This window comes from Dipodomys merriami, unplaced genomic scaffold (genome assembly GCF_024711535.1).
Source record: "Dipodomys merriami isolate MVZ:Mamm:240054 unplaced genomic scaffold, mDipMer1.0.p SCAF_3, whole genome shotgun sequence".
NCBI classification, from domain to species: Eukaryota; Metazoa; Chordata; class Mammalia; order Rodentia; family Heteromyidae; genus Dipodomys; species Dipodomys merriami.
The window spans coordinates 35,601,971-35,616,988 of record NW_027204492.1 but is presented as its reverse complement, the minus strand read 5'-3'; the positions used below and the strand labels follow the sequence as shown (position 1 = coordinate 35,616,988).

The 15,018-nt window shown below is 38.1% G+C and overlaps 1 protein-coding gene across 4 annotated transcripts in view; it reads right to left on the bottom strand.

Annotated features, from left to right (window-relative positions):
- Positions 1 to 14,479, bottom strand: part of Chrdl1 (chordin like 1) — a 121,260-nt gene extending 106,781 nt beyond the window's left edge. For 3 of the 4 annotated variants that reach the window (XM_070039904.1, XM_070039906.1, XM_070039905.1), the window contains exons 1-2: positions 14,078 to 14,479; positions 10,208 to 10,356 (exon numbers count right to left, since the gene is read on the bottom strand). In XM_070039904.1, the coding sequence (XP_069896005.1) occupies positions 10,208 to 10,304 (97 nt within the window). In that variant the 5' untranslated portion in view covers positions 10,305 to 10,356; positions 14,078 to 14,479. The remainder of the gene's footprint in view (positions 1 to 10,207; positions 10,357 to 14,077) is intronic. The other variant, XM_070039903.1, reaches the window with a different exon arrangement.
- Positions 14,480 to 15,018: the final 539 nt, after the last annotated feature.

Sequence of the window (15,018 nt, the reverse complement as noted above, 5' to 3'; positions counted from 1 at the left end):
TAGAATACAAGTTTAGAATCTTGAAATTTTCACAATAGAATAAATATATCCCACCCAAGTTTCACTTCAGACAATGAGGGTTATATGTCCACTGATTTAGAGAATCCAATAGTGAACTGACATAGTAAAATAAATTACTTACAATACCTCATTTTGTAAAATAATATGTATGTACATTTGAGCTTAGAAAAAAGACTATGTATGTATATATTATGTTCACATATCATATATTGTGCTACATTTGTGATATAATTATTGTTATCCCTATATATTGAGATATCTTAGGATTTTTGCTTTTCTTATGAGATTTATAGATGTTCTGTATGTTTAGCCATGAGCATCCATACTTAAATCAGAAAAAACTGTTTTAATATAAAGGATACTTAGGGCATCTGAGAGTTGACAATCCAATATGATAGTCCTATTAAATATCCCATTTGTTCATCATTTCTGTCCTATCTTCCAATTAACTAAGATCAATCACATGTCAAGTACTTTGAACACATTTTCTTAATACTTACAGAAAGACCTTTATTGAGTTATAATTTAATATTTGCCCTCTTCCTTTATGAAAAGTCAAGAAGAGAACCAAAATAGAAAATTAGTTCTTATATGAAACAAAATTACAAATGGTCTTCTTGTACTACACATCAAGTGCTTTACTCAAATCTGTCACAATCAGATTGCTTCAGTAGTAGAAGTGAGGTGGAAAAATTCTACAGATAAACTTTTTGACCGGGTGCCGGTGGTTCAAGCCTGTAATCCCTAGCTACTCAGGAGGCTGAGATCTGAAGATTTCAGTTCAAAGCCAACCTAAGCAGGAAAGTCCGTGAGACTCTTATCTCCAATTAAGCACCAGAAAACCAGAAGTGGCCCTGTGGTTCAAGGGGTAGAGCACTAGCTTTGAGCTGAAGAACTGAAGGACAGTGCCCAGGCTCAGAGTACAAGACCCATGACCAACAAAAACAAACAAACAAAAAGACCTAACTTTTTCAACAACCTCAAAGTTTTTCTTTTTATCCTTTCAAGAAACATAAGCCAAAGTTAAAGCGTAAATACCAAAACAAACCTTAAATATATTTCCTTATCTCTTCAGATGGCCTCTGATATCACCTTTATTATCACTTTCTTACACCTACTCTTTCATCTTTAACCTGCCTCTAATCTTATTACAAGCAGCTAGATGAATCATAAGTTAAATTCTCTTTGCAAATACCTTGTGAACACAGTAAAAGTCTAGGTAGTTTGCTCAAAGCACCCTGAAGCAGTGCCTTGGTTTTCCTTGTTCCATCTACCTAGCCTCTACTTTGTTCTTTAAATCTCTGTCCAGAGAGTAATAATTCTTTTCAGTTTATATGTAAACAATCCTTACTTCAGAGAACATGAATGACTCAACCAATGTTACCCAGAAAAGAATGAAAAGAATGTCCAAAAACTAGGACTCCTAATTTAAGCATAGTCCTTTTTCCATTAAACTACAAGGTTATGCTAATCCTACTGAGAAGTCAGGGAAATCTAAGAAATATAAACAGTGAGGTATATATTTTTAAACTTCTGCACAACTTTTCTTTGGGTGAGTATGGGTTTCTGAATAATTTCAATCCTAATCTCAATCTGTTAACACCCAAATACTATATTGCCTCCCTTAGAAATTCTTGTTACAAAGTTCTTTATTCATTCACTTGGACAATCTCTTACATATTAAGGAGCTTCTATGTGTAAAAGACTCTTTTTTTATTCGAGAAAATGAACTAGATTTCTCAGAGAACTGCCAGAGGCAAGCTGATGTTGTGAACAGAAGGCTGAGTTTGTAGACCTGGGCTTTAGTTCTGACTCTAGCTGGGAATTATCTTTCCACAAAGTCATTTAATCTCATGGAGTCTCAGATTTTCATTTAAAGACATTGCATCATTCGGTTTATAAGAAAGAGTTGCTATAATGGCAATAATTCTTAAAAGTTAACTGTGGGCTGGACACTAGTAGATTACACCTGTAATTCCTATCTACTCTGGAGGGTGAGACATAGAGGAGTTCAAAGTCAGGCCAAACACAAAAGTTCATTAGATTTTGTGTCAAATTAAAAAGCCAAAAGTTGGATTAGAACACCAGCCATGTGCAAGAAATGCTTTGTATACAAAATATAACTGTGCAAAAGAATTCAGTATATAAAATTTCATTTAATCTTCAAATGATTATGGTGGTGTTGTTTATGCTGTTATTTCTCCCATTGTACTGATAATAAAATTAAAGGTAGAGAGATGAAGAAATATTCCCGAGGAATATAAAACATTCATGGAGCTGAGTTCTGAATTTAGGATAATTATAGTCTTCATGCCAAACCTTATAAGTTACTGTTTTGTTTTCAGGATTTTTTTGTAGTACTAGGGTTTGAACTCAGAGTTTTTCACCACTTGCTAGAAAACCATTCTACCACTTGAACCCTGCTCCACCTAGGCCTCTGTTTTCATTTGCTATTCAGAATCTCACAGTGGCCTGGAATGGCCTAAGACTGCAATCCTCCCACTTCTGCCTACTGAGTAGTTGTATTATAGGTGTGTACCCACATGAAATCTATCTAATTTTAATGTAGTCTTTATTCTGCAAAATCTTCTATAATTGGTCTATTCTTTTTCATGCTTTTTACTATTACATCATATATCAAGAAGACCCTAGAAGAGTCATTCCTTTCTGGCTCGATTTCACAATAGATGGTGGTTCTGGGTGGGTTTGTAAGGCTATACTTCACATATGTCACACTTTCCAAGTACCATATTCCTTTTCTTTGACATTTGGGTGACTTACCTATTAATAACCATTTCCCAAAATATGAATGTCAGAAGCTTGCATCCTAAGGAGAAAAATAAATGAGGAGCTAGTCCACTGACGATTCATTTAAGAAACCTTGGAAGGCCAAATGAGATACCTGAGCATTTTTTTTTCTGACCAGACCCTTTGTCAGACTTGGTATAAGCTGACCCATTGGAAATAAAAAATTAAGTGCTCTTTTTATGTTTTTAATGTAAAAATACTGTGCATAGGGGTTACAGTTACATGAGGAAGGTAATGAGTACATTTCCTTCCAAGCATTGTTAGCTCCTCCTTTGTTTTTCCCCTCCCATCCCTTCCTGCTCTACCTTCCCAACTCCTCCCTCCTCTCCCCAAGTTGTAAAGTTCGTTTTCAATATAGTGTCTTGTACATCTTATTGTTACAATGTGTCAACCTGTATCCTTAATTCAGCATTTTGTTATTTCCCTTCCCCTCCCCAAATTAGAAAAATGTATAAACAACATGCAGGGCACCAGAATCAAATGCAGTGAAAACAAGGGTTATAAAATGGGGGAAGAACATACAAAAGAAACAAAAAATCACATAGTACACTATAAATACATTAAAAATAGCAGCAATAAAGATAAAACCTCTTGTGTCTCTATCTTGGTGTTCATTTCACTTAACATCTTATATGGTCATATGTACATAGCTTTTTACCTTTTCTGTTTGTCCTAGACTTATACTAGTTATTGCAAATAAATGAAACCATGGGACCTATGTTTCTTTGGGCCTGGCTTACTTCATTTAATATCATTTTTCCAAGTCTTTCCATTTCCTAACAAATGGGGTGATGTCATTCTTTTTGATGGAGACATAGAATTCCAGTGTATAAAATATACCACATTTTCTTGATCCATTCATCTATTGAGGGGCATCTGGGTTGGTTCCATATTTTAGCTTTGGTAAATAATGCTGCGATAAACATAGTTGTGCTGGTAGTCTTAGGTGGCCTTGTTTGTGATCATTTGGGTAAATGCCCAAAAGTGGGATTGCTGGGTCATAGGGGAGCTCTATATGGAGTCTTTTGAGGGACCTCCATACTGCTTTCCAAAGTGGTTGAACAAGGTTCTGTTTTGGCAACATCCTCTCCAGCATCGGTGGTTACTAGATTTCTTGAATATATGTATGTATGTATGTATATATATATATATATATATATATATATATATATATATAAACAACATGCATCTGAATTTTAATTGGACCTATGGCTGTTAAAAACATATTTTACAATAATAGGACAAACCAAATGCATGGAAAAAGATTCTTTTAGAGTAGGGAAATGGTACAATAGTGATAATTTGGAGCCACAAAACTAAATAAACAAAACTAAAGAAAAAATTTGAAGACTGCTTTTTAATGACTCCCATGTAATAGAAGTTATCAGTCATATATATTGATTAAATTGTAAAAAATACGATACATTAAAATAGATCTATACCATGAGAATGCTGACATGAATTTTAAAATTGAGCATACTGTGAGACATATCTGAAATTGATTGAGCATACTGTGAGACATATCTGAAATTGATTTGCCAGATAAAGCTTGAGGAGGTGTGTGTGTGTGTGTGTGTGTGTGTGTGTGTGTGTGTGTGTGTGTGTGTGTGTGTGTGTGTGTGTGCATTTTGCACATAGAGAGATAACTAATTTGAGGAACCACATTATTACCACTTGGAAAGGTTTGGGAGATCTTTTGCTTGAGGTTTGTGCTAATGATTTCATGGCTTTCAAAAGAAACAGAAAGGCTATCCTCATGATCCGGGATCCTGGGACTACAAAAAGCTGTCAATTACTGTAGTATATATTTTTGTGATTTTGTTTTAGCTTCATCTATAGTTTGTTATTCTAACTGGGGTGAAGTGGAATCTCAATGTTTTGATTTGCCTTTCTTTTATGACCAGAGAGGTTGAGCATTTCATGTGTCTATTGGCCATTCTTATTTCCTCTTCAGAGAAGTCTTTCTTTAAGTCTTTAGTCCAATTATTAATTGGGCAGTTGTTTCTTTGAGGATTTGTTGTTGGGGATTTGGTTTTTTGAGTTCTAAGTATATTTTAGATATGAGACCCTTATCCATTTTATGGCTAGTGAAGATCTTCTCCCAATCCATAGGCTTTAGTTTTCTACAGGTGTTTAACCAATTTTGCAAACACCATTTACTGAAAATGCTGTTTTTCTTCCGTTCAATATTTTAGCTCCCTTGTCAAACATTAGGTGGCTATTGGTCTGTGGGTTCATTTCTGGGTCTTCAGTCCTATTCCATTTGTCCTCAGGTCTGTTCTTGTGCCAGTACCAAGCTGTTTTTATTACTATGGCTTTGTAGTAGAATTAGAAATGTGGAATTGATATTCCTCCAGTGATGTTCTTTCTGCTAAGGATTGTTTTTGCTTTTTGGGGTCTTTTACTGTTCCATATAAATTTTTGGATTGCTTCTTCTAGTTCATTGAAGAATGAGGTTGGGATATTGATAGGTATTACAGATTTTTTTACATAGCCTTTGGCTGTATTGCCATTTTCACGATGTTAATCCTCCCAATCCAGGATCATGGGAAGTTTTCCACTTCCTAAGTTCTTCATTAATTTCCTTTTTTAGGTTTTTAAAATTTTCATCATAGGGGTCCTTCACTCTTTTAGTTAACTCCTAGGTATTTTGTTTTTTGTGGGGCTATTACAAAAGGAGTTGCTTTCCTGATTTCAGCTGCACTCTTCTCATTGTTGGCATACAGAAAAGCCATTAAGGGCTGGGAAGGTGGCTCAGTGGTAGAGCGCTTGCCTTGCATGCTTGAGGCCCTGGGTTCGATTCCTCAGCACCACATAAGCAAAAAGAAAAAAGCTGGAAGTGGCACCGTGGCTCAAGTGGTAGAGTGCTAGCCTTGAGCTGAAGAGCTGAGGGACAGTGCCCAGGCCCAGAGTTCAGGCCGCATGACCGGATCCAAAAAAAAAAAAAAAAAAGAAACGCCATTGATTTTTGAAGGTTAAATTTTTTAAATAAGTGAGGGTTAATTTTATACCCTGCTACTTTGCCAAAGTTTCAAATCAGCTCGAAGAGAAAAATTAAATACTCTTAAAACCTCAACTCTTCAATTTCACTTTGATCAATCATTCATTAACTAAGTTAGGTCTGCTAAAACGAGGAAATGCCAGCCCATTTGTCCCATATTTGCATGAATATTATGCTGAGAATGTTATGCTCTTTTGAACTTCAAAAGAACTTTTGGCCCCATTGACTACAACTTGAACAATGGAACATAATAGAGTTGTAGAAAGATCTTTTCCTGGCTAAGTATCTCAAACCTTGTTGATGCATGATAGTTTGCATATGCAACAAATTGTTCATTCTTCCTTTGTTGTACCTAGAGTCTTCCTACTTGAGAGCACTGAACTAGGGCTAATTAGCTAGCAGCAAGTGGCAGCACAAACCTTGACCATTTCATGGAGGAAAGTAAGAACTTTTGTGAGACTTTTTCACATTTCTACAGCAACTGAGATTGGATTTTTTCAGTATAAAGACACGACTGAAAATCCACCCTGTTGCCACAAACAGGAGAGCAAATAGGCCACAGAACAGCACTCTTGACCAACAATCTTATATTCTATTCAGCCCTGAAATATTAAAAACTGGAGCTTCCTTAAAGATAATGGAAACAGGCAGTAAGGAGAGATGTAAAGGTTTATTATTTCTACATTTTCACATTTCCTGAATTTTTCCAGTTCCTTTTTAATTTTAAAAATAACTCTATTTATCAACTATCATAACTTTCTATAGATTTGTAGAGTTAAAGTATGAGAAATGATAAGTCCTTTTACTTTAAAGGACTTTTCCCCTATTGTAATTCTTGCCAATTTTGAAAACTTTGGACTAGATAGAGGGAGCACAAGAAGAACAAAAATAACATCAAAAACCTATCATGTAGAGTTTTTTTTTTAATGAAGTCCTTATTGCATACCATATGTGAATATAAATTTCAGATGGAATGGAGGACCCTGGATAAACTCCTAAATGATGGCAGCAGCAGAAGCCATTGCAAGAATATAAGAAAGAAAGTGAATGACAACCTAACTACAAAAAATGTAAAATGTGGATATGAAAGCACAAATTCTATAAAGTTAAAGCAAAATTTGGAATCACAAAAAATCCAATTGAATAAGCTTTTTTAAATAAAAAGAAATGCAATGTGAATGAAAAAAATCAACAATCCAGAAGAAATTCAGTTTAACTAAAATGCAGTTTAAAAGACACTATGGCAATAAGAAAATATCAAAGCAAAGGTGAAATATGATTCCAAAATACAAGAATTAAAAATAATCTTGGTGAAAGAATTTTAAGTAGACATTCAGCCATACATAGTGGGAAAGTCAACTAATATAACGTTTCAAGAGCAATTTGGCAACATTGACCAAGATTAAAACTTAACATACTTTGACAATTGATGTGCCTAACACTTTCTCACAAATACTTTCATTAATATCTAAAGGTGTTTATTAATCCCTTACCTGTAATAGCAAAAGCTGTAAGCATCCTATATATCTACAAATAAAGACTGGTTAAATAAAACTTGACACACTTAAACACAACTGGTAAGTATAAAAACATTAGAAAGAAAACAACACTGCTAGAATGCAATGTTCTTATACTGAAAGATATTTAGACACATTGTTGAGTAAAACAAGTTACAGGAAAATGTGTATAGTATTTAATTTTTGAAAAAGATAAAAAGTACAGACTTGTATGTATGGTTTTGTAACGGAGTAAAGATAGGAAGAACACAGAAAAAGCTACTAGAAAGTGAAAGAGTTAAGTGGTATGTGTACTTTATGAAGTCTAAATACTTTTAATAGTTTTCTATTGGAAGCACACACAAAGTTTGCTATTTAAGAATTTAAAAATAAGTCAATATAAGGATTTTTCCAAGGCTATCTCATTTTCAATGCATATTTTGGGGGGCTGGTTGTGGGGTTTCAAGTCAGGGCCTAGGCCTTGTCCCTGAGCTTTTGTGTTCAAGTCTAGCACTTTAAAACTTGAGCCACAGCTCAATGGGTTATTGTTTGTTAATTGGAGATAAGAGTCTCCTGGGCTTTTCTGTCTGGGCTGGTTTTGAACCCCAGTTCTCAGAACTCAGCCTCCTGAGTATCTAGTATTAAAGGGATGAGCCACTGGTACCCAGCTCAATGAGTAGTATCTTTTTTGTGGTGGGGGGTTCAGTCGTGGTTCTTGAACTCTGGGCTTGGCGCTTGTCTGTCCCTGGGCTCTTCAGCTCAAGGTGAGTGCTCTACCACTTGAGCCACAGCGCTACTTCTGGTTTTCTAGTAGTTTATTGATAGAGATATGAGTTTCACTAACTTTCCTGCCCAGGCTAGCTTTGAACCACGATCCTCAGATCTCAGCCTCCTGAGTAGCTAGGATTATAGGCGTGAGCCACCAGCGCCCTGCTAATGAGTAGTATTTTTAACATATTACAGTACTTAGATAATTTATGTAACTACTGCCCTATGGATTGACATGTCCCCTAGCGACTGCTTCTAAGTTTTCACTGCTAGAGCTGCAATATAAATACCTGCACATGCATACTGTGTCCGTGGCGGGGGCGGGGGGGGGTAACATACATAGGAAGTATTCTTTAGGTTTCTTCTTCACTGGAGATGATTTTGTGCATGTTTGGGAGAGTGGCAACATGGATTAGGGAATATCCATAACCTTTACTCCATCTCTTAATAACTATAATCTTGAAATATTAGACCAGAACTGGTACCTTGGTCCATCCATCACATAATCACTGTAGTATCAATTAAATATTAAAATGGTTTGGGAAACCCTTATAGGCTCCAGGAAACATTAGCAAATATTAGATTTGGTCTACATTTGTTGGTCTATAAACACTTTCCCTTGGTTTGATATTATATGGAAATTATCCCCCAATTCTTCATAAATATGAAAAACTTCCCAAAAGAGATGGTCTAATGAGAGTTACAATCTTTCCTCCACAGTAATTTTACTAAGTAGTTGCCATTCAACAAAGCAGTTTATGAATACAGTGCTACCCCTTTCATCATTTTAATAACTATGATTGTGAGTTGAGCTGAGAATGAATAAAAAATATTGCCACCATAGTCATTTAAATCAAGGAGGATTTTTGGAAGATAAGGATGCTAACATGGACTATACTTAAATGGAAGGTGAAGGAGGTAGTATTAGGAATATGAAGAGAGAAGCTGATGAAGGCTTCATGTGGCTATGCCCTGCTAAACTTTTGTGTCTCAATTATAGTAGATATTCAAGCTTAAATACCTAATTAAAGCTACTCTTTCTCATGGGAAGAAAAATCACCTTACAATAAAAAACCATAGTAAAACAGAAATACACTTGAAAATGGAATCAGCTTGGCAACTCATTCTTTGTCAGCAAGTATTCAGTCTCATATATTTAACTTCGGCTGATAAAGAACATAAATGTTCAAGTGATGGGCTTCAGATGCTGCTGTAGCACCTACCAAGAACATTTTCACAGCTCCTTCTCATGAATAAGTTCAGTGGAGCAGAGAATGCAACTTTTGGACCAATTCACTTTGTGTTTCTTTTTGATGTAGCCACAAAGGGAGAACTAGAGCTCTGGGTTTTCCTTCAAATTTAGTACAAGCATTTTCCTCAGAATGGACTGCCCATGAGGCCACACTGTACAAAATCAGCACATATATTATAAGCGTTACTCATAAATTTCCCAAATGTGGCAGCAAGGAGAGTTAACTACTCTCTCCCTCCCTTTCTCTCTACTTTGTCCAATGTGTTAACCCATCATTCGGATTAGTGACTTTCTAGCAATATTCCTTGGCTTTGCAAACACTTCATTTCAAGAAATTGCATTCAATTTGCTAACTTTCCTCAGAATTTCAACTTCTTCAAAGATTTATCTGATTCCAGTCAATGTGTAGATTTCTTCTTCTTTTTCGTGCATAAGGGAATAGACAGAACCTGCTTTTTTTTCTCTTTCCCCTGTTCTTCAGTTTTCATGAAACGAAAAACTTTGCTGAAGAGTCTGAATTTTGGGAAAAAATCCAGCTCATCTGTCAGATATTTGTAGCGTTATGTAAAATGGAATGAGAGTTGTGCAGCTTAGAACAGGAAAGGGGAAATGGGCTTAATGCAGTATGTGTTCTATGATATGAAAACTGTATGAGAATCAGAAAAATAGCTCCACATTGATCTGGTCTAATTCAAAGCTCTCATTCTTCCATCAACTCATGCATAAACCACTAACATTTACTTTCTTATCAGCATAATGGCATGGCCATATTTGGGTTAAATTACCATATCTATTGGTTATAATCACACTTACAAAGAAATTAGCAGACAGTTTCTCAGTTTTGAAACTTCAGACACTTACGTTTCACTTGCTCTGTTTTACTTCCTTCGAGAAAGACCAAGAGCAGCAACAAAGAAAAGATATATTTCATGCCTCCTATTTTGAACTTTTTCCACATTTGGGCTACTGCAAAACACAACTCAGAGCCTTCAAGGTATGGTGGACTCAAGCTGTTGGAAAAAAAGCAGAAATAAAAAGAATTAAAAAAGAGTCCTTGGAACTGATGGACCTCACTGACACATAGCCTTCTAACTTGCTAGGAAAAAAATGCTGGAGAATTGAGATCCTCCTTGCAAGCATTATTTGCCTGCTTAGGAGAAAGGACCTGCTTCTCCTGTCTTGCAAAGATTGTAAGAGAAAATTCAACTGAGTGACTATGTATTTCTGTTGAACACTAAGGGGGAGATCTTTATGAGCAAGTAACAGGAAAACAAAAAATAAAATTTGAAATCCTCCCTGCTAAGGGAATGAATGTTGATTTCTCAAGAGATGGAGGGGGGGGGTGTTAAACTTTGCAAAAGGGTTATTTTGACAATCAGAGTGAAAAGTAATAGAGGCCAAAAGTAATGTCTAAATAGAAATTAGACAACTAGCTTCACACTACTGCCATCATGCATTGTGTCAGAGATCAGTTTCTCCTGTGTCCTAGCAATGATCTATATGGATTTCCAGTATGTGTCTTATATTATAAAAGATAGCTGTAATTAGCAAGTGGATGTAATTCAACACCTGAAAAGTTTTATTGCTTGAAAAGGTTCAGACATACTTCTCTACGTCAAGTCCATAGAGAAATAATTTAAAATGAGCTATTTTAATGGAAATTGTTTCTCTGACACCACCATGCAAAAGACTGCTAAAGCAACTACAATTCTTTAAAATGTAACACTGGCATTTGCAGGCTAAGGAGAAAAAATCTTATGCCTTTAGATCCTTGAACACACACACACACACACACACACACACACACACACACACACACACACACACACACAAATGATGTATCTAGACACAAGTCATTTCCATAGATTTGCAAAGCTCTTCCCACAAGAGATTGGAAAATTCTTAAATATTTGAAAAAATACCGCATTCAATCAGGGGTCAGGAACTGAATTCAGTGATATTTTCAGAGTCCAATCTGAATTAAGAATTGGTAGGAACACAGCAAACATCAAGAATTTGAAAGAAGATGCCCAACTGGGAAAAGGAATTCTCATTTGCCTATGAAGTGGATGTTACAGCTTCAATTTATTTATTTATGTTTTTATTGTGAAAGTACCATACAGAGGGGTTACAATTACATGGGCAAAGTAATGAGTACATTTCTTATCAAGCATTTCTTATCAAGCATTGTTGCCTCCTCCTTTGTTTCCCCTTCCTAACCCTTCCCATCTCCCTCCCCCCTCCCTGCCAAAGTTGTAAAGTTGGTTTTTCAACATAAGGACTTGCACATATCATTGCTGCAATGGGTCCACCTATATCCCTATTTAAACGATTTGTTAAATGCCATAAAGTTTCCAGGACCAGTCAAAATCAATTGTTTAAAATTATGAGTACATAACTGATGGCAAATTGATCCCAGAGATAATTTGTGCTATCAGAGAGAATTTGTGGCACCTGGCAGTATTCTTTCTCCTCTTTCCTCTGTCATCTCCTGGCACTTTAACCAGTGATCCGATTCTCCCTGTGCATGTTCCTAGTCTTTCAAAGGCCTGAGTTCTGATAGCTTGGTCAGTTCTGTGAGTCTGTGATCCACTCTCAGAATGTCTCTATGCTCTGAGAGCTACCATTCCTTTGAAGCAAGGCATTTGCATGAACAATTTAACACAGCTAACCACCTCAGTAACTTTCTTCCTGAGATTATTTTACTAAGGTTGTTCCCTCAGCCCCTAAAAGACAGAATTTTTAACTTCTAAAATCTAATTTATTACAATCATATATAGATCTCAAGGTGGCTTTTAGATCAACAGGATCAACAGGACTGTTATTCTTGTACAATGGTTGGGCGATTCAGTGAACAGTAGCATTGCTTCATAACTCAAGCTGGCAAGAAAATAGCCCTTAGATTTTTTTTTTGCTTTTCTTGGGTCCCTACTAATTTTATGAGCAAATAGAAAAGTTGGTGACTAGAGTAATTAATCTCTTTTGGCATTCCTGTCATTTGTGTGGCCTCCTAGGTGGTGATAGAGAACATCAGAAAGTGAATCATGTTATAAATATTCATTTTTTTGATTTACAAGATTCTGAAGCCCTGCCTTTGTATTCTTGCAGAAATAGGAACCACAAAGAGTTTCTTCCCCAGTTCTCACCATTTTTCAGTTTCTCTTCTTTACCTTTTAATTTCGGGGGCATTGGGGTGGTTCGAGATATTTGTCGGGACAGCAGCAATAAACACTGCAAACATTGCTCAGGAAACATCCGACTCTATTCTTGCAAAGAGCCAAACTGTCCTAAATTTTTCAAATTATACTTTGACCCAGTTAACTGGAGTTATTTCGGCATTAACTCTGTCTGCTTCACACAAGCCATTGTACCATTGAAATTGGGCTAGGTCTTTTGCAGGATACTTAGAAATGTAGCCACCAACATGTTTTGGGGGAGATCTGGGAACCAAAAAGCAACAAACAAAATTGCAACTAACAGTAGGAGTGAGGATTGGATGGGAGCATGTGTGCTCTGCTTTGCAAGAAATGTGTTGGATGCCAAGGAAAAGGTATTCACTTATGCCTATAATAACATTCATGTTGTTTCTTTGCATCCAGCAAAGAGATCAACTGCTCTTTTTAACTGCAAAGCAATCTGAGCCATCAAGTGACAGGCACCCACTCTCAGAACAGTTCTCCTGGGTAGAACTGGATCAGCGGTATCTCAAAACAAAGCTAAAGGGTGAGCATATGTCAGCCAGTTCTTCACACCCAATGATGTCTGTTTAAGCCTTCAGAGGCTTGACTGACCTTGTAATCTCATATTCACTATCATCTGTCCAATAGCCCCTAAAGTAGCAATTTCCTTCTGACGAACAATACAGAAGACACCGAAGTCTCAAGCTCTTGTCCATCAGCTCAAATTCTCTCCCCACACTACCACCCAACAAGAAAAGCTCAGTTAATTCCTGGTGGGTTGTCACTAAAAATAGCTGTTTTAGCACTAGGTATATCTTGTCAGAGGTAATGCCTTCATCACCCCTTATGATTGGCAAACAATGCCCACTTTGCATTTCACTTGCAAGACACATCCCTACCTATAATTTCACTTCATTTCACACAACTATGCCTTCAAAATAAATGGGTAGTGGGGGAGGGGAGAGAGAACTCAAATGAGTTGAGTTAGTGGCAAGACTTGGGGCAGTGGGAGGCAGGTTTTCCAGGCCTTGTGTTCTGGCAATACCACTTTCTGAGTCTCAAACTGTGTCCCTAGTAGTCTGGACAGAGAATGTGGCAGATTCCCAGAGGTAAGAGGAGCCTCAGGTCCATTCACCCTGTTTCATTAACTTTAGTTCGTATTAATCAGCTACTGGTCCAAAGCACTACAGTTAATGAGAAAACAGGCTCCTGGACACAGGCTGTAATAAAGGAAGGAGGCCAAGTCCCTTAGGTAAGTTGATAGATCGGCTTCCTAAAGCATAAGATCGTATGTAAAACTACAGGCCAGGCAGAATGACCAGTAGTGGGTTCGAATCTAAAGCCCCCAATCTGTGTAGGCCCAATGCCCTGTCCTTTACCTTCATCCTGGTTACTGGCAGCTGAAGCTTTGAACGGTTGCAATAGTGTGTAAGAGAGTTCAAGGAGCCCCGAGTAACTTGCAGAGCTGCTTAGGCCAACAGAAGACACCCCACCTGTGCAAAAGCTGGCAAGGAAAGTGGAAGAAGAGGGCGCAGGGCACTTGCTCACTGACCTGATCACTGGCCGCCTCTGTCTGCCACGCGTGCACGCGCTCTGAACTCTCCGGGGCGCTCCTCCGAGGTCTGAGACTCGCAGGTTGTGGTGGAGTTAGAGTGCGCGCAGGAGGTGGGGGGACTCCAAAGTGGGTGGGAGGAAAAACATCACCGCCCTCACACCACGAGGGAGTAGCAGCTCCCTCCCTTCCCCTCTTTGCTCCCCTCCAGTGGGCAGAGCCTAGGCGCGGGCGCGGCAGCCTGGGGCCACCTGCCCGCCTATCCGCCAGCCCGCCGGCTCCCCACTTCAACCCGGAGGCGCAGCCCTGCGCAGGCGGTAAGCCCGCAAGCACGCACCCCTGGCCAGTCTTACAATACAGCTTTATTCCTGCTCCCCCGACCTGATAGTTTAAAACCAGGAGAAAGTGTGTGGCTCAGCCGGCCACTTTCCCATCACACAGCGCCCCCACTCCCCCTCTCCTTTGGCTAGGCAACCCTTGGGGTCTTAAAGGGACCGCACAGCTGCTCTGGTCCCCCGCCCCTCCCCTCTGCACTGGATGCATCCCACAGCCCTTTGCCACTGGTGCACACCAGGGAGATCAAGCCTTCCCTTGACTCTCTGGCTCAGAAACCCTGCACCCTTTCTTTTGTGGGACAATGACCTTTCCCTGCTCTCCTGGTCTGTGTGCAGCATGTAAATGAAGCATAAACCCGCCAAGTATCATTTAGGGGCATTTGCCATATCCTCAACATATCAAATGAAAATACTTTGGTGGGCTAGGTGAATCTAGGGAAAATGAGGCTGGAGGGGGCTTACAAATCCATTTTCTGCTACAAAGAGGGCTCCCAAGCAACATGGAAATGGACCCTGCTAAAGATACTCCCACCCCACCACTGTTTTAGTGGTCCATAACATTCAAAATTGATATAAAGTCCAATCTTAAAATCACAACACTGCTTA